At 52.9% G+C, this 18,278-nt stretch overlaps 1 protein-coding gene across 13 annotated transcripts in view; it reads left to right on the forward strand.

The window, feature by feature from the left end:
* Positions 1-8,733: 8,733 nt before the first annotated feature.
* BCL2L11 (BCL2 like 11) overlaps positions 8,734-18,278 on the forward strand; it is a 38,094-nt gene continuing 28,549 nt past the window's right edge. For 4 of the 13 annotated variants that reach the window (XR_002126280.1, XR_002126279.1, XM_019662872.1 and 1 more), the window contains exons 1-3: positions 10,319-10,583; positions 11,369-11,505; positions 11,674-11,763. Coding sequence is in view for 10 of the 13 variants with exons in the window: in XM_019662872.1 (XP_019518417.1) it covers positions 10,357-10,583; positions 11,369-11,505; positions 11,674-11,763 (454 nt within the window). In the remaining 3 variants the exon portion in view is untranslated. Of the gene's footprint in view, positions 9,012-10,305; positions 10,584-11,142; positions 11,145-11,368; positions 11,764-18,278 lie in introns of those variants that run through there. The other 9 variants (XM_019662873.1, XM_019662876.1, XR_002126281.1 and 6 more) reach the window with 9 other exon arrangements.

The raw sequence follows: 18,278 nt of genomic DNA on the forward strand, positions 1-18,278 counted from the left end.
ATATACCTTTTTATAACATAGACTGTCATATATAGATATACAGATAGAAACAAGTGTTCAGGAAAAAGAAAAGTGATAAATGGACCTAAGACATAGCTAGTATCTGCTCCATAACAAGGTCAGGAGTGCTAAATGCTTTATTATTGTTACAATTATCACATAACATAAACATATTGCTACAGATTTACTATTTAATTTAATCCTGACAAAGCCCTAAGAGAGAGATAACATCCCCTTTCTACAGATGAAGGCACTGAGGCTTGGCAAAGCTAAATAACCTGCCCGTATTCTTTCATTGGGACTGTTTTGCGATGGCTTTGGGGAAGGGGGCAGTAAATCCATAACCAAGCCCTGAAAGCTTGGAAGAGACCTGATTCAGTTTCAGTGTCAGTGAGGGAGCATGACCAATGTGGGGACCGGTGAAAGGGACGAAGAGCGTCTCGTGACGGCAATAGGCATTCCTTGGCCCTGTGGACAAGCAGCTTGTGCTGAGTGGTGGATGAGGCCCTGGTGATGGCCACCCCGTCAGTCAAGTGCTGTGGGAGGACTAAGTTCAAGTCCACAATTTTGCCCTAACCTGAGAAGCAAGTGGAAGACAGTCCGGACTTTGGGGAAGAAGAGTGAGCAGATCAAAAGCACTGTGAGAGGTAACCTGTCAGGGGGAGAATCTAAAGACCCTGGGGAGGGTCTGAGTAAGGGGGCTACGGAAGGGAGGGAGGCTCACACCAGATTCTAGTATAAGAATAGCGGAGCAGAGAAACTTGGGGTGCATTCTCCATGGATGACGAAGACACACAAAAGTAAGTCCACTTTCCCCTTGATGAGGACTGTTAACCATATGCCCGAGGGACAGAGGCAGGTCGCCCTCTTCTTTGACACCATTGGTTAGCAACCATCTGGAGAAGGCGGCATTCACACATACTATCATCGTGAAAGGTTTCAGACACAGAAGCGTCCAGTCATCAAATGAGGAGGTTCTCACTACTTAGTGCCCGGTGTCATTTTCAGGCCGCCATCGTGTCACAGGCAGAGTCCCCCAGCTCAGCTGATGAGGACCTGTGTGCTTGTGTGTCCTGTACCTTCTCCTTAAGGATGACGCTCCTCGCCACTGTTTTAAATGAGAAATACCTTTGCGTCATAGAATAATAAGAATATCCAATGGGATAGAAGTGGCAAGTCACACCCATGTGCACGTGCTTGCCTTCACATCCGGTCATAGTCAGCCCCCAAGTTTCTGTATCAATGGACAGATTCGTGTTGGAACCAACTGGATATGAGTTTCTTGGGAACCTTTTAAGGCCTTGATGATGGTATTTTGGAAAAAATGAGTTGACAATGCTTCATTTTGCTACCTTTTGTAGCTTACAGTGTGGCCTTCACATAATTATGTCTCCACCCTCCCAACCACCTCTGAGGTCAGACTTCTTACCCACACTGTACAGCAGACAGACCCCAGGCCTTGGAGATGAAGCCCTGTTGGCCACCCTTGCTTAAGAAATCTCTGAGTATAGGGAAACACTACAGCCCCATGAAGTTGGGTGACAAAGAGGTACCAGTCCGTCACACCAGCTGGCACTGGCTGGGCCTTCCCGGGCCCCATCCTTTTCTCTTCACTAATGGTGCAGGAGAATGGAGGCATTTGCAAGACTTGATTCCTGGGTACAAGTACTTTCTGTCTTCTTTCCCATCCTTGCTACTTTGTTTCCACTGAGTGTTTTTGTTGGAGGTTAAAGCCCCTCAGAGACAGAAGGACTGGCAAATAAATGGCTGTAGGGCAAGTCCTGGCGCTTTTCCTTCTCCGTTGCATTAGGAAAGTGGGGTGGGTGGTGGCCTGCAGGGGAACTTCCAGCCCACACTGAGATTCTCCCTGAGGTCCCCCACCAACTGGACTATCACTGAGCTTTATAAAAGCCAAATTCTCTCTTACAGTTAAGCCTGTCCATCAGCTGCCCTTCACTATCGACTGCTTTAGTTGTGTGATTATAGAATCATCTTCAGACAATTAGGAGGTAGAATGCAGTGACGATGGCCCCACTGATGGCAATTGGAGGTTTTGAAGGCAGTGTGGTGTGGTACCATCCATTTCAGTCACCGATTGCTATGCAAATGGGCCCTGAAACTTAGCGGCACAAAGTAACCGTTGTGTATGTGTTGCAGTTCTGTGGGCAGGCCGCCAGGGCAGCTCTCTGGTTAGTCTTAGGTCACATCACTCCTGTTACCGAATAAGGGTCCACTGCCCAATGCACATACCAGCCTGATACCAGCTTTTGAGAGGGGAAAGGAACTTTATTTGGGAGTTGACTGGCAAGGACACAGGAGGCAAGGAGGCAAGGCTCAGGTGTCTCTCCTGCTCCAGGGTTCAGGGAGGGATTTTAAGGGATTCACAAGTGTTACCTGTGTTTCACAAGTGCTGCTTGTGAGTGGTGTATCCAAGGTTGAAACTTTGGTTCCGGGTTGTGCTTCTAAGAAACAGGATAGGACCAGGTTCTGTGGTTTCACTGGTTGTTTGAGTTCAACACAACTAGAGGACCAAGATGATGCCTTCACTGACCTATCTGGCAGTAGGCCTGGCTGTTGGCCGAGGTCCTTGGTCCTTCTCCAGATGACCTTTCATCCTCCGAAGGCTGGACCAGACTTCTGCCCAGCAAGGTGTCTCAGGGTCATAGGAGCCAGGTGGCTGTTGCAAGGCTTCCAAAGGTCCCAGCTTTGGAAATCGCAGTGTTGCTTTCTCCATATTCTATTGGTAGAGGCGTCACAGGCAGCCACAGGCAGGGTGTAGAGAAAAGACTATGCCAGTGCCTAGGCAAGAAAGGGCTGGTTGAGGGCCATTTCAAGTGAGGGTAAGGGACTTTACACAAGCAGAACAGGGGAGGGGGTATGGAAATAGGAAGGGAGACCTGTGTCAGAGGCCTAGGAATAGTGGGGGTGTTGCTGCAAGTGCGCCCTAGGCGTCTGCTGTGTCATTAACACTGGTACCATGGAGAAGTAGGGTTTGCTTAGATGGCTGTCAAGCTGTCATCACCCATCCTGGGCCATCCTACTCTCCCCACCAGAACAAGGAAAATGCAGGGAGAGCCAAAAAGAGGAGGAAAACAACCTACTGCAACTCAGTGGGAGTGGGAAGCCAAACTGATGTGATAAATCTCTCCTCCCCCCCCCCGAAAATCCACATATTAACATAGCCAATAGTGCCCCATGTGGGCTGTTTCTCTTTGTTTAAAGTAGATATTCTCAAATCCACTCAGTGGAAAAAAAGTTCCATTGGCTCTTATATTCTTATTGTTTGTAGAACAATGCTGCTCCTTCTTTGGGTCTGTCCTTTTAACAATTTTCTGCAAGAATTTATAACTTGTTTGTGTTCTTTTATGTTGAAAGAACACCTCTTCGTTGATGTTTTTTCAAAAGCTGGTGAATAATTTTCTTTGTAAAGAGACTGTGGGTCACATACCGGGAGGACAGGGGGCCCTATAATATGTTCCATTTTTATACTTATAATATATTGGGTCGCCAGGAAAGTCATGATGTATTTTTCTATGTTTTTCAATGCAAAAATGTGTCATGACTTTCCCGACAACCCAATAGAAGCATATATTTGGTAAGAAAAGCAAACTTTTGGATTAATTGCTTAGCCCTGAAGGGCTCCCTGGTAATAAAAAATGCTATAACTGTATAATAACCCATGCTACAACAGCTACTTAAGTTTATTTTGTATTAATACTTTTGTAAAAAGTCCCACAGTGCACACCACTAAGCCCCCAGTGCCCAGCACGGTCCCTAACAAGGACCCCAGTGCACACTTCGTAAGTGAAAGGATGGTCATTCTGGTTATCATCACAAGCAGAGGTGAGAAAATACCTGGGATCAGAGTCAAAGCCGGTATAACAAGAACGATGCCTGCTCCTTCCATCTACACCCTCGTCGTTTCGGAGTCCCTGTTGCCATCTGTGACAAATGGGGAAAACGAGAGGAGTATTTTAGACAGCCCCACAATTTAGATTTAGAAAGAATCTTAGCAGTCAACATCTGGCCTGCCCATCAACAGGTCATTCCTCTTCAGAGTGCCATCGCAGGGTCACTTCCAGAACACGTGTCAGAGAGGAAGCTCTCCTTTGCTCCAGCCATCCGATTCCTTCTTTTTAGAGTCTACTTGATTCTTATTTTTAAAGTTGTAAAAATGCTGAATAGAAATCTGCCTTCTGTAATTTTTTTCCTTGGCCCCTTCTTCTGTGTTTGGCACCAGTTAGACCAAACCCATACTCTCATCCACACACCACTCATTCAAATAATGGAATTTCCCCCATTGTTGAATGTCTGACAAAGATGGATGTGTTTCCTAATACAAACCCAAAGGAAAAATTACCTCAAATAAGGATGCTACAGTAAAGGACCTGTACCCCACCTCAGGGTTCAGGGTTGTGGTTAGACTCTGACAGTTGACAGATTACTCAGGAATTTGTCAAGAGTATTAATTACAAACTTTGAAATCTTGGTGGGTGAAAGTTCATCACAGTGCATCTTGCAATATGATCAAAGTCTTTTCAGTACTGATTTGATGGTGCTTAACCACAGTGCATAAAGAATGAAGGTTTTCATTAGAAATTCTGATGTAATAGAACACATTTGAAAGGAAGAGGTATTGTTGGACTATTAAAATTCTTGCTCTTTGCTCATCGTGCCCCTGCCTCTTTCTTGGGGACCACCCTTCCCCTCCCCAAACACACACACACACACACACACACACACACACACACACACACACACTGCCTCTGAACACCTGAAATGGCATTTTGGACAGCTGCAAAGGGACTGTGGTATCAACAGCATTTTAGTGTAGCCCAGCCATGACCACCCCCATGAGGGGAAAGGTGGGGCTGGTTAAGTGATGTGTTTAAAAACCATAAACATAAGCCATGAAAACCTGGGGCTAACTATAACTTGTGAGTGGAAGAAATTTATGGCTGACTGAAAACTTAAAAAACGAGGGAGTATAGTGCGTAGCTGGTTATTGCAAAGGACAGTAGTCCCTCTGCCCAGTCCTTGCTGAGTTTTAGAAAAACAATCTATTATTTTTGTTAGCGTTTTCTTCCTGGGAATAAAACAAACAAACAAACAAACAAACAAACAAACAAACAAAAACAATGCACTGGCACCTAAACCATGGAAAATGAAATAAAATACACCCAGTGCAGTGCCTCCCAAATCACTGGGATGCATCTCCCCCTCCCTTCTGCCGGATGCTTTTAACCACCTTCCAATGGTTATCAGAACACAGGGGCGGAGGGTATGGGTGGGGTGGGGGTGGGGGTTCCTTGGTGTTAACTGCAGTTGACTTCCTGCAGCAGCCAGGTGGAAGGTGCACAAAGGTGCCAATGCCTGGCCCCCACCCAGTCCCACCACCGCCGTGGCTTGCTGCCGTCGCTGGTCGGGGAGAACCCGGCACCGTGCAGGCCCCGCTGTCCACCTGCTCCGATGCTCTGCCGGTTCACTTGCCTGTGAGCGCCAGAGGGTGGCACCCCAGGCACTTGAAGGGGAGAGGAGGGAGGGAGAGCACTGCAGGGGATGGGGAACTGATAATTCTCAGGCTCAGGACTGGAGCTTCAAGCGGATTTGGAGCCCACCCACCTCTTTACGGAATAAGCGGGCTTCTGCCAGGCTAAGTGTCGCAGACTCAGGAATTTCTAAGATGAAAAAGGCTTGCTAGAGTTATTCATGAGCAGTGGCCTCCACCCTCCTGGTCCCAGGAAATCCGGCCTCTGGGTGTGCTGGTGCTTGGGAGTGGGCGTCGAGCGGCTGTGAGTGATACAGTCCCTGACCTGTCCCTTTGTGTCTTGCTTTGCAGTTGCTGGATTCGTGTGACTCCGTGAGGGATGATGCCCTGAGGGTGATCTCCACCTTTAACATTCCGCACACCTCCCTGCACGCGCCAATCGCCGGAATCATCAACCCGCTGGCAGCCTGGGCCTTTTACCCCGCGCCGCCGCAGCCCGGGGCCCGTGAAGGAGCACGCTCCCCGCGGGCCAAACCTGTTGCCAAGTTATAGCGGGCGTGGCTGCAGCGTGGTGGCCCGCCCGCAGCTGCCACCAAGTCGCTTCTCTGGCGCCCGGAGCTGGAGCTGAGGCCGGGCTGGCGCGCTCGTGGCGGTGATGTGGGGGTCCCGCCGAGGCTGGCTAGGCGCGCGCCGGGCTGTCGGGAAGGGGGTGCGTGCGATGCTGCGCCCTGTCCCTGTAACCCTACCGCCGGCGCCACCTCTCTGGCTTCGGCGAGACCCACTCCACAGAGTGGGCTCCCTGCGAGCGCGCCCCACGGCCCGGTGCCAGCCAAGGTCTCCCGCTGGCAACGGTGACTCAGATTCCCAGTGATTTTGAAAAACTGTGGTGTTGTGTGAAAAAATAAAATCAAAGCACAGAAATCAAACCCCCGCGGGAAGAGGTTCAGCTCAGCGAGCGACATGTCTCCAAGTGAGTCACAGCCTCCCCGACTCTGCGAGGAAGCGCGGCCAGTCGGGAGCCTGAGCCCGGTCAAGCTCCGCAAGGCGCCAGCTCGGCTGGGCTTCCCGGCCGCAGGACAGCGCGCGAGAAACGTCTTTACCAAGCGCAATTGTACTGTTCTTGAGCAGAGCGCAGACATCACATTTAATAAAGAAATGACGCGACGCGAAGGTGCTCCCGCGGCTTGCAGAGGGTGAGGAGACACTACCCGGCGACGCCAGTCCGCCCAACGAGGGCCGCGGACTTTCCATGTCTCAGGTACCCGTGGCCCTTTTGGTCCCAGCCATCCTCCGTTCTCCAGCTCCACGTGTCGTGGAGGAGGCACTGCTCCGCTACGCTCGTGTCCGCAAGGGTGCCATGCGGGACCAGAGCTGGGACCTGATGCCTGCTGCCCTTCTTACGCTGCCCCTACCTCTAGGCTCCGGGCCGGGTTTCGGGAGGACCTCTGGACGCTGCTGCAGGACAGGGCGGGAAGGGTTCGCGGTCACCGGCTGGGTGCTGGGGCCCAAGCTCCCCAGCAGTCTGCGTGGCGCGAACGTATAAGAGCGCTTAACCGCTTGCTTTCGCCGATGCCTTTGTTTTTTGGTGTTCACCTGGTTGCTGGAGCGGGCGGCGCGGGGGCGGCGGAGCAGCACCGGAGCCGACTACACCACCAGGGCTTCTATGCGTTTCTTTTCCGGCCCCTGCCTGCCTCGCCCAGCCCCACGGAGAGAGCCGAGCACCATGGAGCGCGGCGGGTTGGGGCTCCCAGCAGGTGCTGCCGGTTCTGTGTGCCATGCCGGAGTTCGCCTGCGGCGGCCACCTGCGGTCACGGACGAACGCTCCAAGCCGCGGTCAGGATAGCCCTCCGGTCTCTGCGTCCACGCGGCCGCATCAACGGCCCTGTCCTTTCTCTCCTGCAGCAAAATGCCCTCCAGGAACCCCTGGCCGCTCACTCACGACTCGCGGGAGGACGCGCTGAGACTAAACTGGGGCTGTGCTGTCACACTGCCCTTCTATATCTGGTTACAAACAAAAACTGACCAAGGTGGCCTGACGGCGAGACAACACTGAGGACCTTTCCTTCTCTGTTTCGGGGTGCCGATTAGGGCGGCCCATAAATTGAGTTTCTTTAATCTGTCTAGCCTGGGCTCCCCCGCGACAAAATGTCCCATCTCCCCCACCGGCCTCGCCCTAACTCCCGCACCGCGGTATCTCAAAGTCCAGGGAACGCAGGACGCGCGAGTACAGGTGGTGGTGCGGACCTGAGGAGGAGGGGGACAGGGAGCACAGGGCGGAGGGTAGGGGGTACCTGCACCCCCACAGCATTCTACGCGCGCGCCCGAACCCCCGGACGCCTGTACCGGCCTCAGCACGCCGAGGGAGGTTCCTGGGCGGTTCTCTGAGCCTAACAAACCTCGAGGATCCCAATCCAGCGGAGGCACCACCCTCTCCCCCAGTTGGAGGCAGCGGCTCTTCTCGGTCCTTTTTTTTCCTCAAAAGTGTTGTGGGGTTTTTTTCCAAGTTCATTTTTTATTTCTCTATTTACCTGCTCGGTGCGCGCTCGCCTGCCGCCTCGCACCGGAGCTGCAGAAAGAGGCCTTGGGGAATCGCTCGGCGCGCCTATTCTGGTCTCTGCCCCCAACAAGGGCTCCGCCGCTTAGCGGAGGTTCGGCACGGAAAAACGCTGGGTGCCCTTGCGAATGCCATGAGGAGGGAGCCCCAGAGTGTGCAGGGGGCTAGGGCGAGGAAGATGAGCAGCCTGCAGATGGGTCCCGCTGGGAGCCGGGACTCTGGGAGTGAAACTGCGCAGAGGCCCCCTGCTACACTGTAGGACAAACCGTCCTTGCGCCTGCCCCAGGGCGGCTGAAAAACTCCCGCAGCCGTTCCAGGGCTCAAAGGCGCCTCCTGAGGCCCCGCGTGCGGCAGCTGCGCGACCCGGTCCGCTCAGTGTACCCGGAGCGCCCCCTCTGTTTCACGCGCACACCACGGCGGCTGCCGCCGGCGGCTGGGGGGAGAGGCAAGGTTGCATATTGGGGTGGGGGATGGGTGCACACACTGCTGCTGGCAGCGTAAGTCACTCACTCGGTAAACACGCCGGGCAGGGGCAGGGCTGGGCGGGCGGCGCGCGCAGAGGGAACCCTGCAGGCCGCCCCGCCTATACCTGCTGCAGCCCGCACGCGCCTGGGCCGCCGCGCCAAAGGGCGGGGTTGGCCAGCGCGGGGCGGGCCTTGGCGGGGGCGGGGACCACGGTGATTGGGCGCGGGCGCGGGGCCGCGGGCTGGAGCTGGGCTGCAGGGCCGCGCAGGTTTCACTTCGCTCTGCGCCGTCTCCCGGTCTTAAACTCTTCGGATAGCTCCGTCCCGTGTCACCGCCGCCGCCGCCGCCAGGTCCTCGCAGCTGCCGGGCGCGTCCTGCCCACTGCGGTCAGCATCGCCTCGGGCTGCTCGGTTCGCCCCACTCCTGTCACCACCGCCTTGGCGCCTTCCCCTGGCCCGCGCCCCCCCAATGTCTGACTCTGACTCTCGGACTGAGAAACGCAAGGTAAAATACCTCCGGATCAGGGACGGGTGGAGGACGCGCTGGAGCCACACGCTGCACCTCCTGCCCGCTTCCAGCGCACGTGCTGGCCTAGAAACACATTCTCGTCCTGCTTGTCGCCTGGTGGGAGGCGGCGATCGGAGCGGGTAGGGGCCCTACGCCCAGGCAGGTCCACTTGGGGAGGGGTCGTGCTCGCAGAGGCTGTGAGCGCTTAGTGGAAGTGTGGCCCGGGCCGGGATGCGGCGCGTGGGATGGTGCCGCGTCTCAGGCCGCTGGAGAGGTAGCGCGCGCCCTCGGCGTCGGCCTGGGAGCTGAGGCCGCTGTCCTGTGTGAGCTGCGCGCCTTGCCGGGGAGTATCACCCGCTGCGCGGTACGAGCCGGTCTCGGGTCTGCGGGCTGTGTGCGGAGGATTTGAGGAACTGCTGGGGATTAACTGACGAGACTCGGCTTTTCGTTACGCACATGCAGGCCGAGGGGTCGGGGCAGCCGCTGCGTCCACTCTCGGACGTGTCCTGGGGCTCTGTCCCGTCCGTGGGCGCCCTCCGACGATGCCAGGCGAACGAGCCACGGACAGCGAGGGACCAAGGGCCTCCTCTACCGCCGGAGCCACGCGGTGGACGAGCGTGGACCTGCTCCGTCCGTGGGTCCCGGCGGTCTTAGCGATCTGGGCGTGCCCGAGCGCAGCCCGACCGCTTGCGGTGCTGCTGGCGGTGCCGTCCCTCGGGGCAGGCGCTGGGACGCCGGGCATGGGGGTGTGGATGTGCTGGTTGTCTGCCGTGGTCACGGTGCGCGCGAATATGCGCGCCCGGGGCCGGTGCTAGCCGCTCGGATTTGGTGCGTGGCCGCGGCACACGGGAAGGAAGAGGGAGGAAGTTGGGAAGGATAGATGCTGCAGCAGAGGAGGGGAGGCCTCTAGGGCCCTCTCAGCAGCGGGCCTGGGCAGGGGACGGCGGCAGGCGTAAGTAAGACGGGTCTGAGGACGGCCTGTGGCTGCTGCTTTGTTTCTAGGTGACCAGCTTCTCCGGGCGCCAGGAGACGCCGAGGCGCGCGCGGAGTCGGGACGGGCAGAGGGACTGGCGGGGTGGATGAGCCGCCCGGGTCCCGAGGCCCCGACGCCGCCGCTGCCACTGGCAGCCCAGCGCTCGCAGGCGAGTTTGTCAACAATCGCGTCGCCTCTGGCGGCCTGGCCGGTAGGCGCCGCCCCCGCCGCGGTCGGCGATTGGCTAGGGTGCGGAACGAGCGCGCACCGGCCAATCGGGAACGAGGGCACCGGCGCCAGAGGCGCTGGGAGGCGGCGGAGCCGGCGGCGGCGGGCGCAGAGCGCGAGGGGAGGAGCGGCCGAGGGAGGATGTTCCCGGCGCGCGGAGCCCTGGGCGGCCCGGCGGAGCACGGCGGCGGGCGCGTGGCCAGCTGCGGGCTCTGCGCCGCCCCGCGGGCTCTGAGCGCGGGTACCGGGCTTTGTCTTGCGAGCCGCCTTCGTGGTGACGGTCTGGGGGCTCCGGGTCGGCGAAGGGCGCGGGCCGGACGCCGCGGGGCCCGGGCCCGGACGCGACGTTCGGAAGTGAAGGGGCGGACGTGAGTTTCGGCCTGCAGAGGGAGGGTCTACTGGGTGAAGAGGACGCGCGCCCGGGGTCGCCTAGCGCGCGGGGTTACGGTGAACTTGCAGGGGCACCCCGGCGGGTTTCGGGGATCACCCCCATTTGGAGGTGTGCAGTTAACAATGCGGGTGGACTTGGGGGAAGTTTTGCCGGGGTGTGAGCGGCGCGCTGCCCCCGCGGGCGGGAGCGGGCCGGGCGGGCTCGGAGTTACAAACTCTATTGTGACGCACTTACTACGACGGACGGCCCTTGCCAAACCTCCCCAGACTTGCTGCCCTCAGCACTTTCGGCAGAACAATGGGGCCGGAGCGGGGAACGCGGCCAGCCGCCTGCAGTCGCTGCCTCTGCGCGCGCTCCTGAGCCCCAGTGCAGCGTCTGGCCCCGGGAACCAGCCCGCCCGGCTTCTGGCATAGTCAGTCGCCCGGAGCAGAGCCTTGGGGTTGACTTCGGACGCGCTGCCCGTCCTAAAACGTGTGTGTGTTCCAGCAGCAGCTCCACACGTCACTGACGTTCTCGGTGTTTGGTTTGGTAGCCAGAAGTTTAGCTCTCCCACCCCCAACACAGAAAATGATACCTTTGTTATTTTAGGTGTATTTTTATTCTTACTTAGAAGATTGTCAGAAATACACGAAGTAATGAAGTTTCTTTAACAAAGTTAAAGCGTTTGGTATTAATTTTTAACGAGTAGGTGAAAGGTCGCTAATTGAGTTACCCATGATTATTATTTTGCTTAAGGTAATCTTAGTTTTATTTTACTTGCAGAAAAAAAGACCAAATGGCAAAGCAACCTTCCGATGCAAGTTCTGAGTGTGACAGAGAAGGTGGACAGTTGCAGCCTGCTGAGAGGCCTCCTCAGCTCAGGCCCGGGGCTCCAACCTCTGTACCGATAGAACGGCAAGGTAATCCTGAAGGTGAAGGGGACCGCTGCCCCCACAGCAGCCCTCAGGGCCCACTGGCCCCGCCTGCCAGCCCCGGGCCTTTTGCCACCAGATCCCCGCTCTTCATCTTTGTGAGAAGATCCTCCCTGCTGTCCCGCTCCTCCAGTGGGTATTTCTCTTTTGACACAGACAGGAGCCCAGCACCCATGAGTTGTGACAAATCAACACAAACGCCGAGTCCTCCTTGCCAGGCCTTCAACCATTATCTCAGTGCAATGGGTAAGCCACTCTGGGTAAGGGACTGTGGACGTGTGGTTGTTTGAATATCTGCTGAAAGGCTGCATGTAGCATTTATAGACCCTTTTAGAACCTTTTTACTGATTTAGTCTGTGTTTTGATGGGAATGGAGACTGTGTCCAATAAAACATCAAACCCATATTTAAAAAAAAATATTACCAAGTTTTGTGGAAATGATGAGGTGAGGTCCAAGCGTCAGGTTATTGGGCTGCAAAGATGGAGTCCTGCTACCTTATAAGTGTATGACATGGCGTGTTCTTACTTCTTGATGACATTCCACCTGGAAGGGACTTGGTCAGTTACAGCAGATAACATAACCAAAAGTGTGAAGAGATGGGACAAGTTAATTTCAAAAACGACATTTTAGAAAAGTAAACTCATTTATACAGGCAATGACTGCAGAGAACCATCAGCATGATTTGTTTTCTACTCAGATTCTTCTTCGGGCTTATTTTGTTAGCTCACAGAGTTTGGGCATAGTCCTAATGACATTAGATTGTGGGTTTTTATTTCAGGGATTAAAGGCAGTTTGGGTTCTGAATGAACCAGGAGTGGCAGACGTCAGTGCTCAGAAAAACCTGGCAGCACCGTCAGTGAGGGGGCTGATCTGATGGGATTGGGGTACACTGGAGAGCATTTGTCCCTCTGAGTTAGGGCAGCCCCCAGGGTGGTCCTGAGAGTGTGTGGCCTCAGTGCTAGGTTTTCCTGTATTGCAAGATAATCCAAAAATGCAGATTCTGGTGCCAAAAATCCTGATGTTTAAACATTGGCAACCAATTTAGAACTTTGAAAACACTGTTCAAGCCAGATACAACCATCTGTGGGCTTCATTAGACCCTTCACCCTCCGGCATATGACTGAGTATGGGCAGTGAAGGGGTGAGCGTATAGGTTCAAGCCGCAGTTCCTGCTGATGGGAAAGGCCATGTTTTCATCAGGACCCACCAGGTTCTCATTCACCACTGGTGCAGACTAGTCCAGTCTGCAGGTCCGGCCTGCGGGAGCAAGATAACGCCAAGTTGGCAGGCAGCGCTATCGATTAAGAAGTCCAGTATTGATTCTATTCAAATGCAGGTGACACAAAGTCATCAGAGGAGACACCTAAATGCAGGAACACAATGACAAACGTTGCATTTGCAAATTCTGTAGGGCTTAGTCTTCATAACCTTCAGTGAGGTGACAGCCGTGTAGGCTTGTCCCGATGTCACAGAGAAAGAGCCTCAGAGGGTTGGTCACTTGTCAGAGGCTGGGCACACCTGGGACATGGCAGGCACAAATGACAAAAACAGCAACAGCTGCATATGTTGGCTGCACGTCTCCTGCTAAATGCTGAGAGATGCAGTCAGCCCTCTGTAGTCACAGCTTTCGCATCCGAGGGGGTCAACCACCTGCGGATCAAAAATATTTGGGGGTAAAAAACAGAAAGTTCCAAAATACAAACCTTGAACTTGTCACCTGCTGAGCCCTGAGCAGGGTCCATGCATGTGAGGTGACGTGCAGGCACGCCCTGCACCTGTGTGCAAGTACAGGCTCTGCGCCATTTTAAAGAAGGGACTTGACACCTATGGATTTTGGTGTCTGTGGGGGTCCTGGAACCAATCCCCAGGACACTGAGCTGGCTGCAACTGCTCTTTACTGGGACCCCTCCTTAGGGAAAGGAGCTGTAAGTGTTGTCAGTGCTATTACCTTAGTTGTTGCTATCGGCACTGCCCCTGAACTCAGTTCAGCCTTAGGAGTTCTTGGTGCTTACATGTGTTTTTCTGCTTATGTAAATGCCACCAAGTTTGTGAACCCACAGAATTTCTGCTCCCTAAATGCGTTGGCAGGGCTCAGTGTTAACGGGGAATGTGTAAACCAAATGTTTAAGGGGCCTTCAGAAGCGTGTTTTTCGCTGCCGGCCGGTGAGCCATTCTCTGCAGGTGGTGTCTTAATGCACAGAAATGGCCCCTCCTGTCCTGTGACCAGGAGCAGTGGATGAGTTTGTGTGTTTTCTACTGGAATGGCAGGTGACATGCTCTGCAGCCTGCTAATTATAAGCTGTAAGCACCGTTACTCGAGAAGACAGGGAGAGAACTTTAGAGATCACAATGTAAATTATTAGGCACAGTTATGGTTACGCCTGCAAAGTACAGTGATGGGTCCCGAGGTGTGATTTTTATCGCATCAACTACGTTTCAGTGGGTGAGTGTGATAACTGAGTGCATAGGATTAAATGATAAGTTGCGTGAGGTGTGTGTCTGAAGTTAACACACCAAGTTAAGTTTCAGGGTTAGTTCTTGAGGAGATTGGTGGGGAGTGGCTGCCGTGGGGAGGGGGCCCCAGGCAGGCTTGGTGGGGACAAGGCAGTCAGATATGGGCGTTGAGGGGAGAGGAAGTTTGTAGGCTTTGTGGTCCATCCCATTCTCTCTGGCTGACGTGACAATAGCTTGGTGCCTGAAGGTCCCTGAAATGTACTGACTTGGCATATTTGATTCTGTTCTCTTTTTGGCCGTGTTCAGTGTTCCTTACCCAACCACATCCATTAAGATCGTCAATGAAGCTTTTGATAATTTATGGCAGAATCCATTTTTCACAAAGCAGTCTTTGTGATGGGTTCCCAGCAGTGGGGTGCAGACATGAGGTTAGGAAGGGGTTCCCCTTAGCCCAAGGGTACCTTTGTCCACAAACATCCTGCCTGGCAACTCGGTGGAGAACAGCATATGGCAGTGTCATCCGGCATCTTTGTCCTGCTGAGAAAGTACATCCTATGTGGGAATCACAGCAACTACATGTCCCACTAGAAACGCCTTTGTCTTTTCCTCCACACCCCTGACTTTTCTGATGATACGCTCTGGGAATGTTCTGTGTGTCCATGAGACATGATCATTTTTCCACATGACTGAGTTTCAGTGTCCTCGCACCTGGGAGGATGGAGTGGACGGATGCTCTCTTAGTGAAGGCCTGGTGATTTTAATAGAAATTGCAGGGGTGTTAGGTGGCTGAGTGCCTTTTCTGGTAACGTGCTGACATTGGGTGTGTTTTTAAAGAAACTGCATGAAATGCTGTGCAAAATCACAATTGAAGGTGCAGTCAATGCCATTGTGAGTACTGGTTGAGAAAGGCCAGGATGGGTGAATGCTAGTTTTTCATTCCCCCATGTCATTTCCGTGAGCGACTGGAACTTTATACTTGTCCCTGGCACATGGGAATTCCCAGGTGGGAGTAAATGGTGTTCTCCATGTCCCCCACCATCTCCTGCGTGCTCCCCTTGGAGCTGGTCCTTAGGTTGTCAGCTCTCTGAGGGGACATCCTGCAGATCCCCATGAGGGCCTGACGCTCGGAAGCTCTGCTCATTAGCTCTTCCAGGGACTTCCAGAGAGCTGCCTGAGGACACACATTTCCAAAAACATCTGATAGCCAGAAAAAGACCTTCCCCAATAATTTATTATTTGGATATAGCTATAAGGTTTGTCACGTAGGGGTCACAGGTAAGGTCTAGCTGAGCACAGGCTTTGTAGGGAAGTCACAGGTGTCACTGAGCCTTCAGGTGGGACTCATTCAACATAGATGTGCTGTCAGTGTCAGTTCATGTGGGAATCGAAGCCTTAGTCCAGGAAGAAGAGTGTAAGTGTCCCGCTGGTCATTTTCATACTGATATATGTTGGGGTAGTTTCAATATATTGGGTAAAACAAAGATACATTTTTTATTATGGTAAAAACAAAAGATTGTTACATAAGATTGACCATCTCAACCATTTCTAAATGCACATTTCAATGGTGTTAAGTACACTCATGTCATTGTGCAGCCAATTTCCAAATTTCTCATCTCATAAAACCAAAACTATACCCGTTAAACAATGGCTCCCCATTTGTGCCCACCCCCTCACCCCCCATCCCCCAAGCTCCTGGCAGTTTATCTGTGTCTGAGATTTTGACTCTTCTGGGGACATCATAGAAATGGAATCCTCTAGTATTTGTCCTTTGTGACCGGCTTATTTCACTGAGCACGATGTCCTCAAGGTCCATCCAGGTGTCGGAATGTCCTTTTTTAAGGCTGACTAATATTTCTCTGTGTATATCCATTCATCTGTCGATGGACACGGGTTGCTTCTATCTCTTGGCCATTGTGAATAATACCGCTGTGAACACGGGGGTACAGATGTCTCTTTGAGATCCTGCTTTCATTTCTTTTGGGGTACATAAGTCGGTGGTACTGTTGAATCTCATGGTAGTTGTAGTTTTAGTTTTTTGAGGACCCTCCATTCTGTTCACCACAGTGGCCACATCAAGTTTACATTCTCACCAACACTGCAGCGGGGTTCCCTTTTCTCCACATCCTTGCCAGCACTGTTGTTTTCTGTTGGCTGGTTTTTTTTTATAGTAGCCATCCTGATGGGTATGAGGTGTATCTTGCTGGTTTTGGTTTGCATTTCCCTGATGATCACTCGGTTGGTTATCTTTTCATGTGTGTGTTGGCCATTAAATATATTTTTGGTATTGTACCTGTTTGTGTGGCTACTAGAAAAATGTCGAATGAGGTGTGTAGCTGGCATTGTTTAGCAGCCAGATTTATTCTTCCCGCTCAAAACACACCATTTCCGTGGAACTTAGTCCTTTGGTTGCTCTGGTTGACTTGGGGAGTGACAGTACGAGCATCTAACACCCATGAGCTTTGCAGGGGCCGTGTTCTCCAGGCAAGTGTGAGTGTCAGTTTTGTTTCACCTCTTTAATATCATGGTAATGTGGCCTTGAAAAAATGGAAGGCAGGTGGGTGGTTTGTTGCCTCAGGCACCTCGAGGCCACCCAGGTGTCGTTTGTGAAGACTGGCTGTCACTAGCATGGACACCAGGACCGAAAAGTACGCTTTATAGGTCCTGAGGATAGAAAGTGACAAAAGAAATTGGAAATTTTCTTCACAGGTTCCAAACAAACTTAAGTGATCAAGAGCTGTCTAGACTGTTGTAATTTTATACCTTTTTAGAAAACACTATATTGAGATAAGTACACACTCACACGCAGTTGTAAGAACAATACAGAGGTGCTGTGTACCTTTGCCCAGTTTGCCACCATGGCAACACCGTGCATAGCAGTGCAGTGTCACAGCCAGCAAACGATGTTGATAGTGTCCAGCTCATTTCTTCAGACTTTACCAGTTCCACGTGCACTCTGTGCACGCACACGTGTATGTTTACTTCTGTGCTGTTTGTCACATGCATATGTCTGTCACCACCACCATAGTCAAACAGAACAGCTCCATCCCAAGCATAGCTCACGCCACCTCTTTACAGCCACAGCCACCTTGCTTCCGCCCCTGACCCCTGACAACCATCCCTGGCTTGTACATCCCTGGCTGTAATGTCACTTTGTCATGTCATACTTGCTGTACAAGTAGCAGTGGGCCCCATGAGACCTTTTGGGATCGGCTGTGTTCACTCAGCGTGATTCTTGGTGATCCACCCACAGTGTGTGTGCGCCAGCAGTTGCACAGTGCTTATTGCTGAGTACCACTCCAGGGTGTGGCTGCGCCACGGTGTCATTGCTGACCTGTGGAAGGACATCTGGGTTGCTTGCGGGCTTGGCAGGGACCCAGCACATGAGGCCTCTTGCTGGTGACCAGCCACCGTGGATTCACCATGGCACTGTGTGAACAGGCTTGTTTGTGTGAACACCTGTGTCGCTTCTCTGGGATAGATGCCCAGAAGTGTGATTGTTGGGTTATATGGTGGGTTCGTTTTTTAATAAACTGCTGAAGTGTTTGCCAGAGTGGCTGTCCCACTCATATTCCCATCAGTGTTCAACACCAGCTTCCCCACAGCCAGCGCTGGGCGTCACCACCAGTGTTTATGGTAGCCATTCTGACATGGGAATGGCACCTCGTTGTAGTTGTAATTTGCATTTTTCCATGGCTTAACAGTGAATATTTTTCATGTGTTTATTTGTATCTGTACTTTCTCATCGGTGAAATGGCCATTCATATCTTTTGCTCATCGTCTGATTGGGTCATTTGGATTTTTTACTCTTGAGTTTTGAGAGCTTTTATGTATTCTAGAGTCGATGCCTTTGCCGCATTCCCTCCCAATCTGTAGCTTGTCCTTGCATCCTCTTCATAGAGCAGTTTCAATTTGCCTGAAATCCAGTTTGTCCATGTTTCCTTTTATGGATCACGTGTTTGGTGTCTAAGAACTCTCCATCAAGCTGTAGGTCCCAAAGATTTTCACCTCGTTTTTCCATCTTAAAAGTGGTATAGCTTTGCGTGTGATGTTAGATCTATGATTCATACTGGGTTAATTTCTGTGTAAGGGGTGAGGTTCAGATCTGTTTATTCTTTCCAGTACCACCTGTTGAAAAGGTAACCCTCTTTCTAGGTAACTGCTTTTGTACTTTGGTCAAAAATCAGTGGGCATGTTTGGGTCTGTTTCCGGGTTCTGTTTTGTGTCCCACTGAACTAGGTGTCTCTGTCTCTCTGTCAGCACCACACCACTGACATGACTGATGGTGTGCCTAGGCTGTGACAATGGA

The sequence above is a fragment of the Hipposideros armiger genome, unplaced genomic scaffold (genome assembly GCF_001890085.2).
Source record: "Hipposideros armiger isolate ML-2016 unplaced genomic scaffold, ASM189008v1 scaffold_382, whole genome shotgun sequence".
In the NCBI taxonomy this organism is placed as follows: Eukaryota; Metazoa; Chordata; class Mammalia; order Chiroptera; family Hipposideridae; genus Hipposideros; species Hipposideros armiger.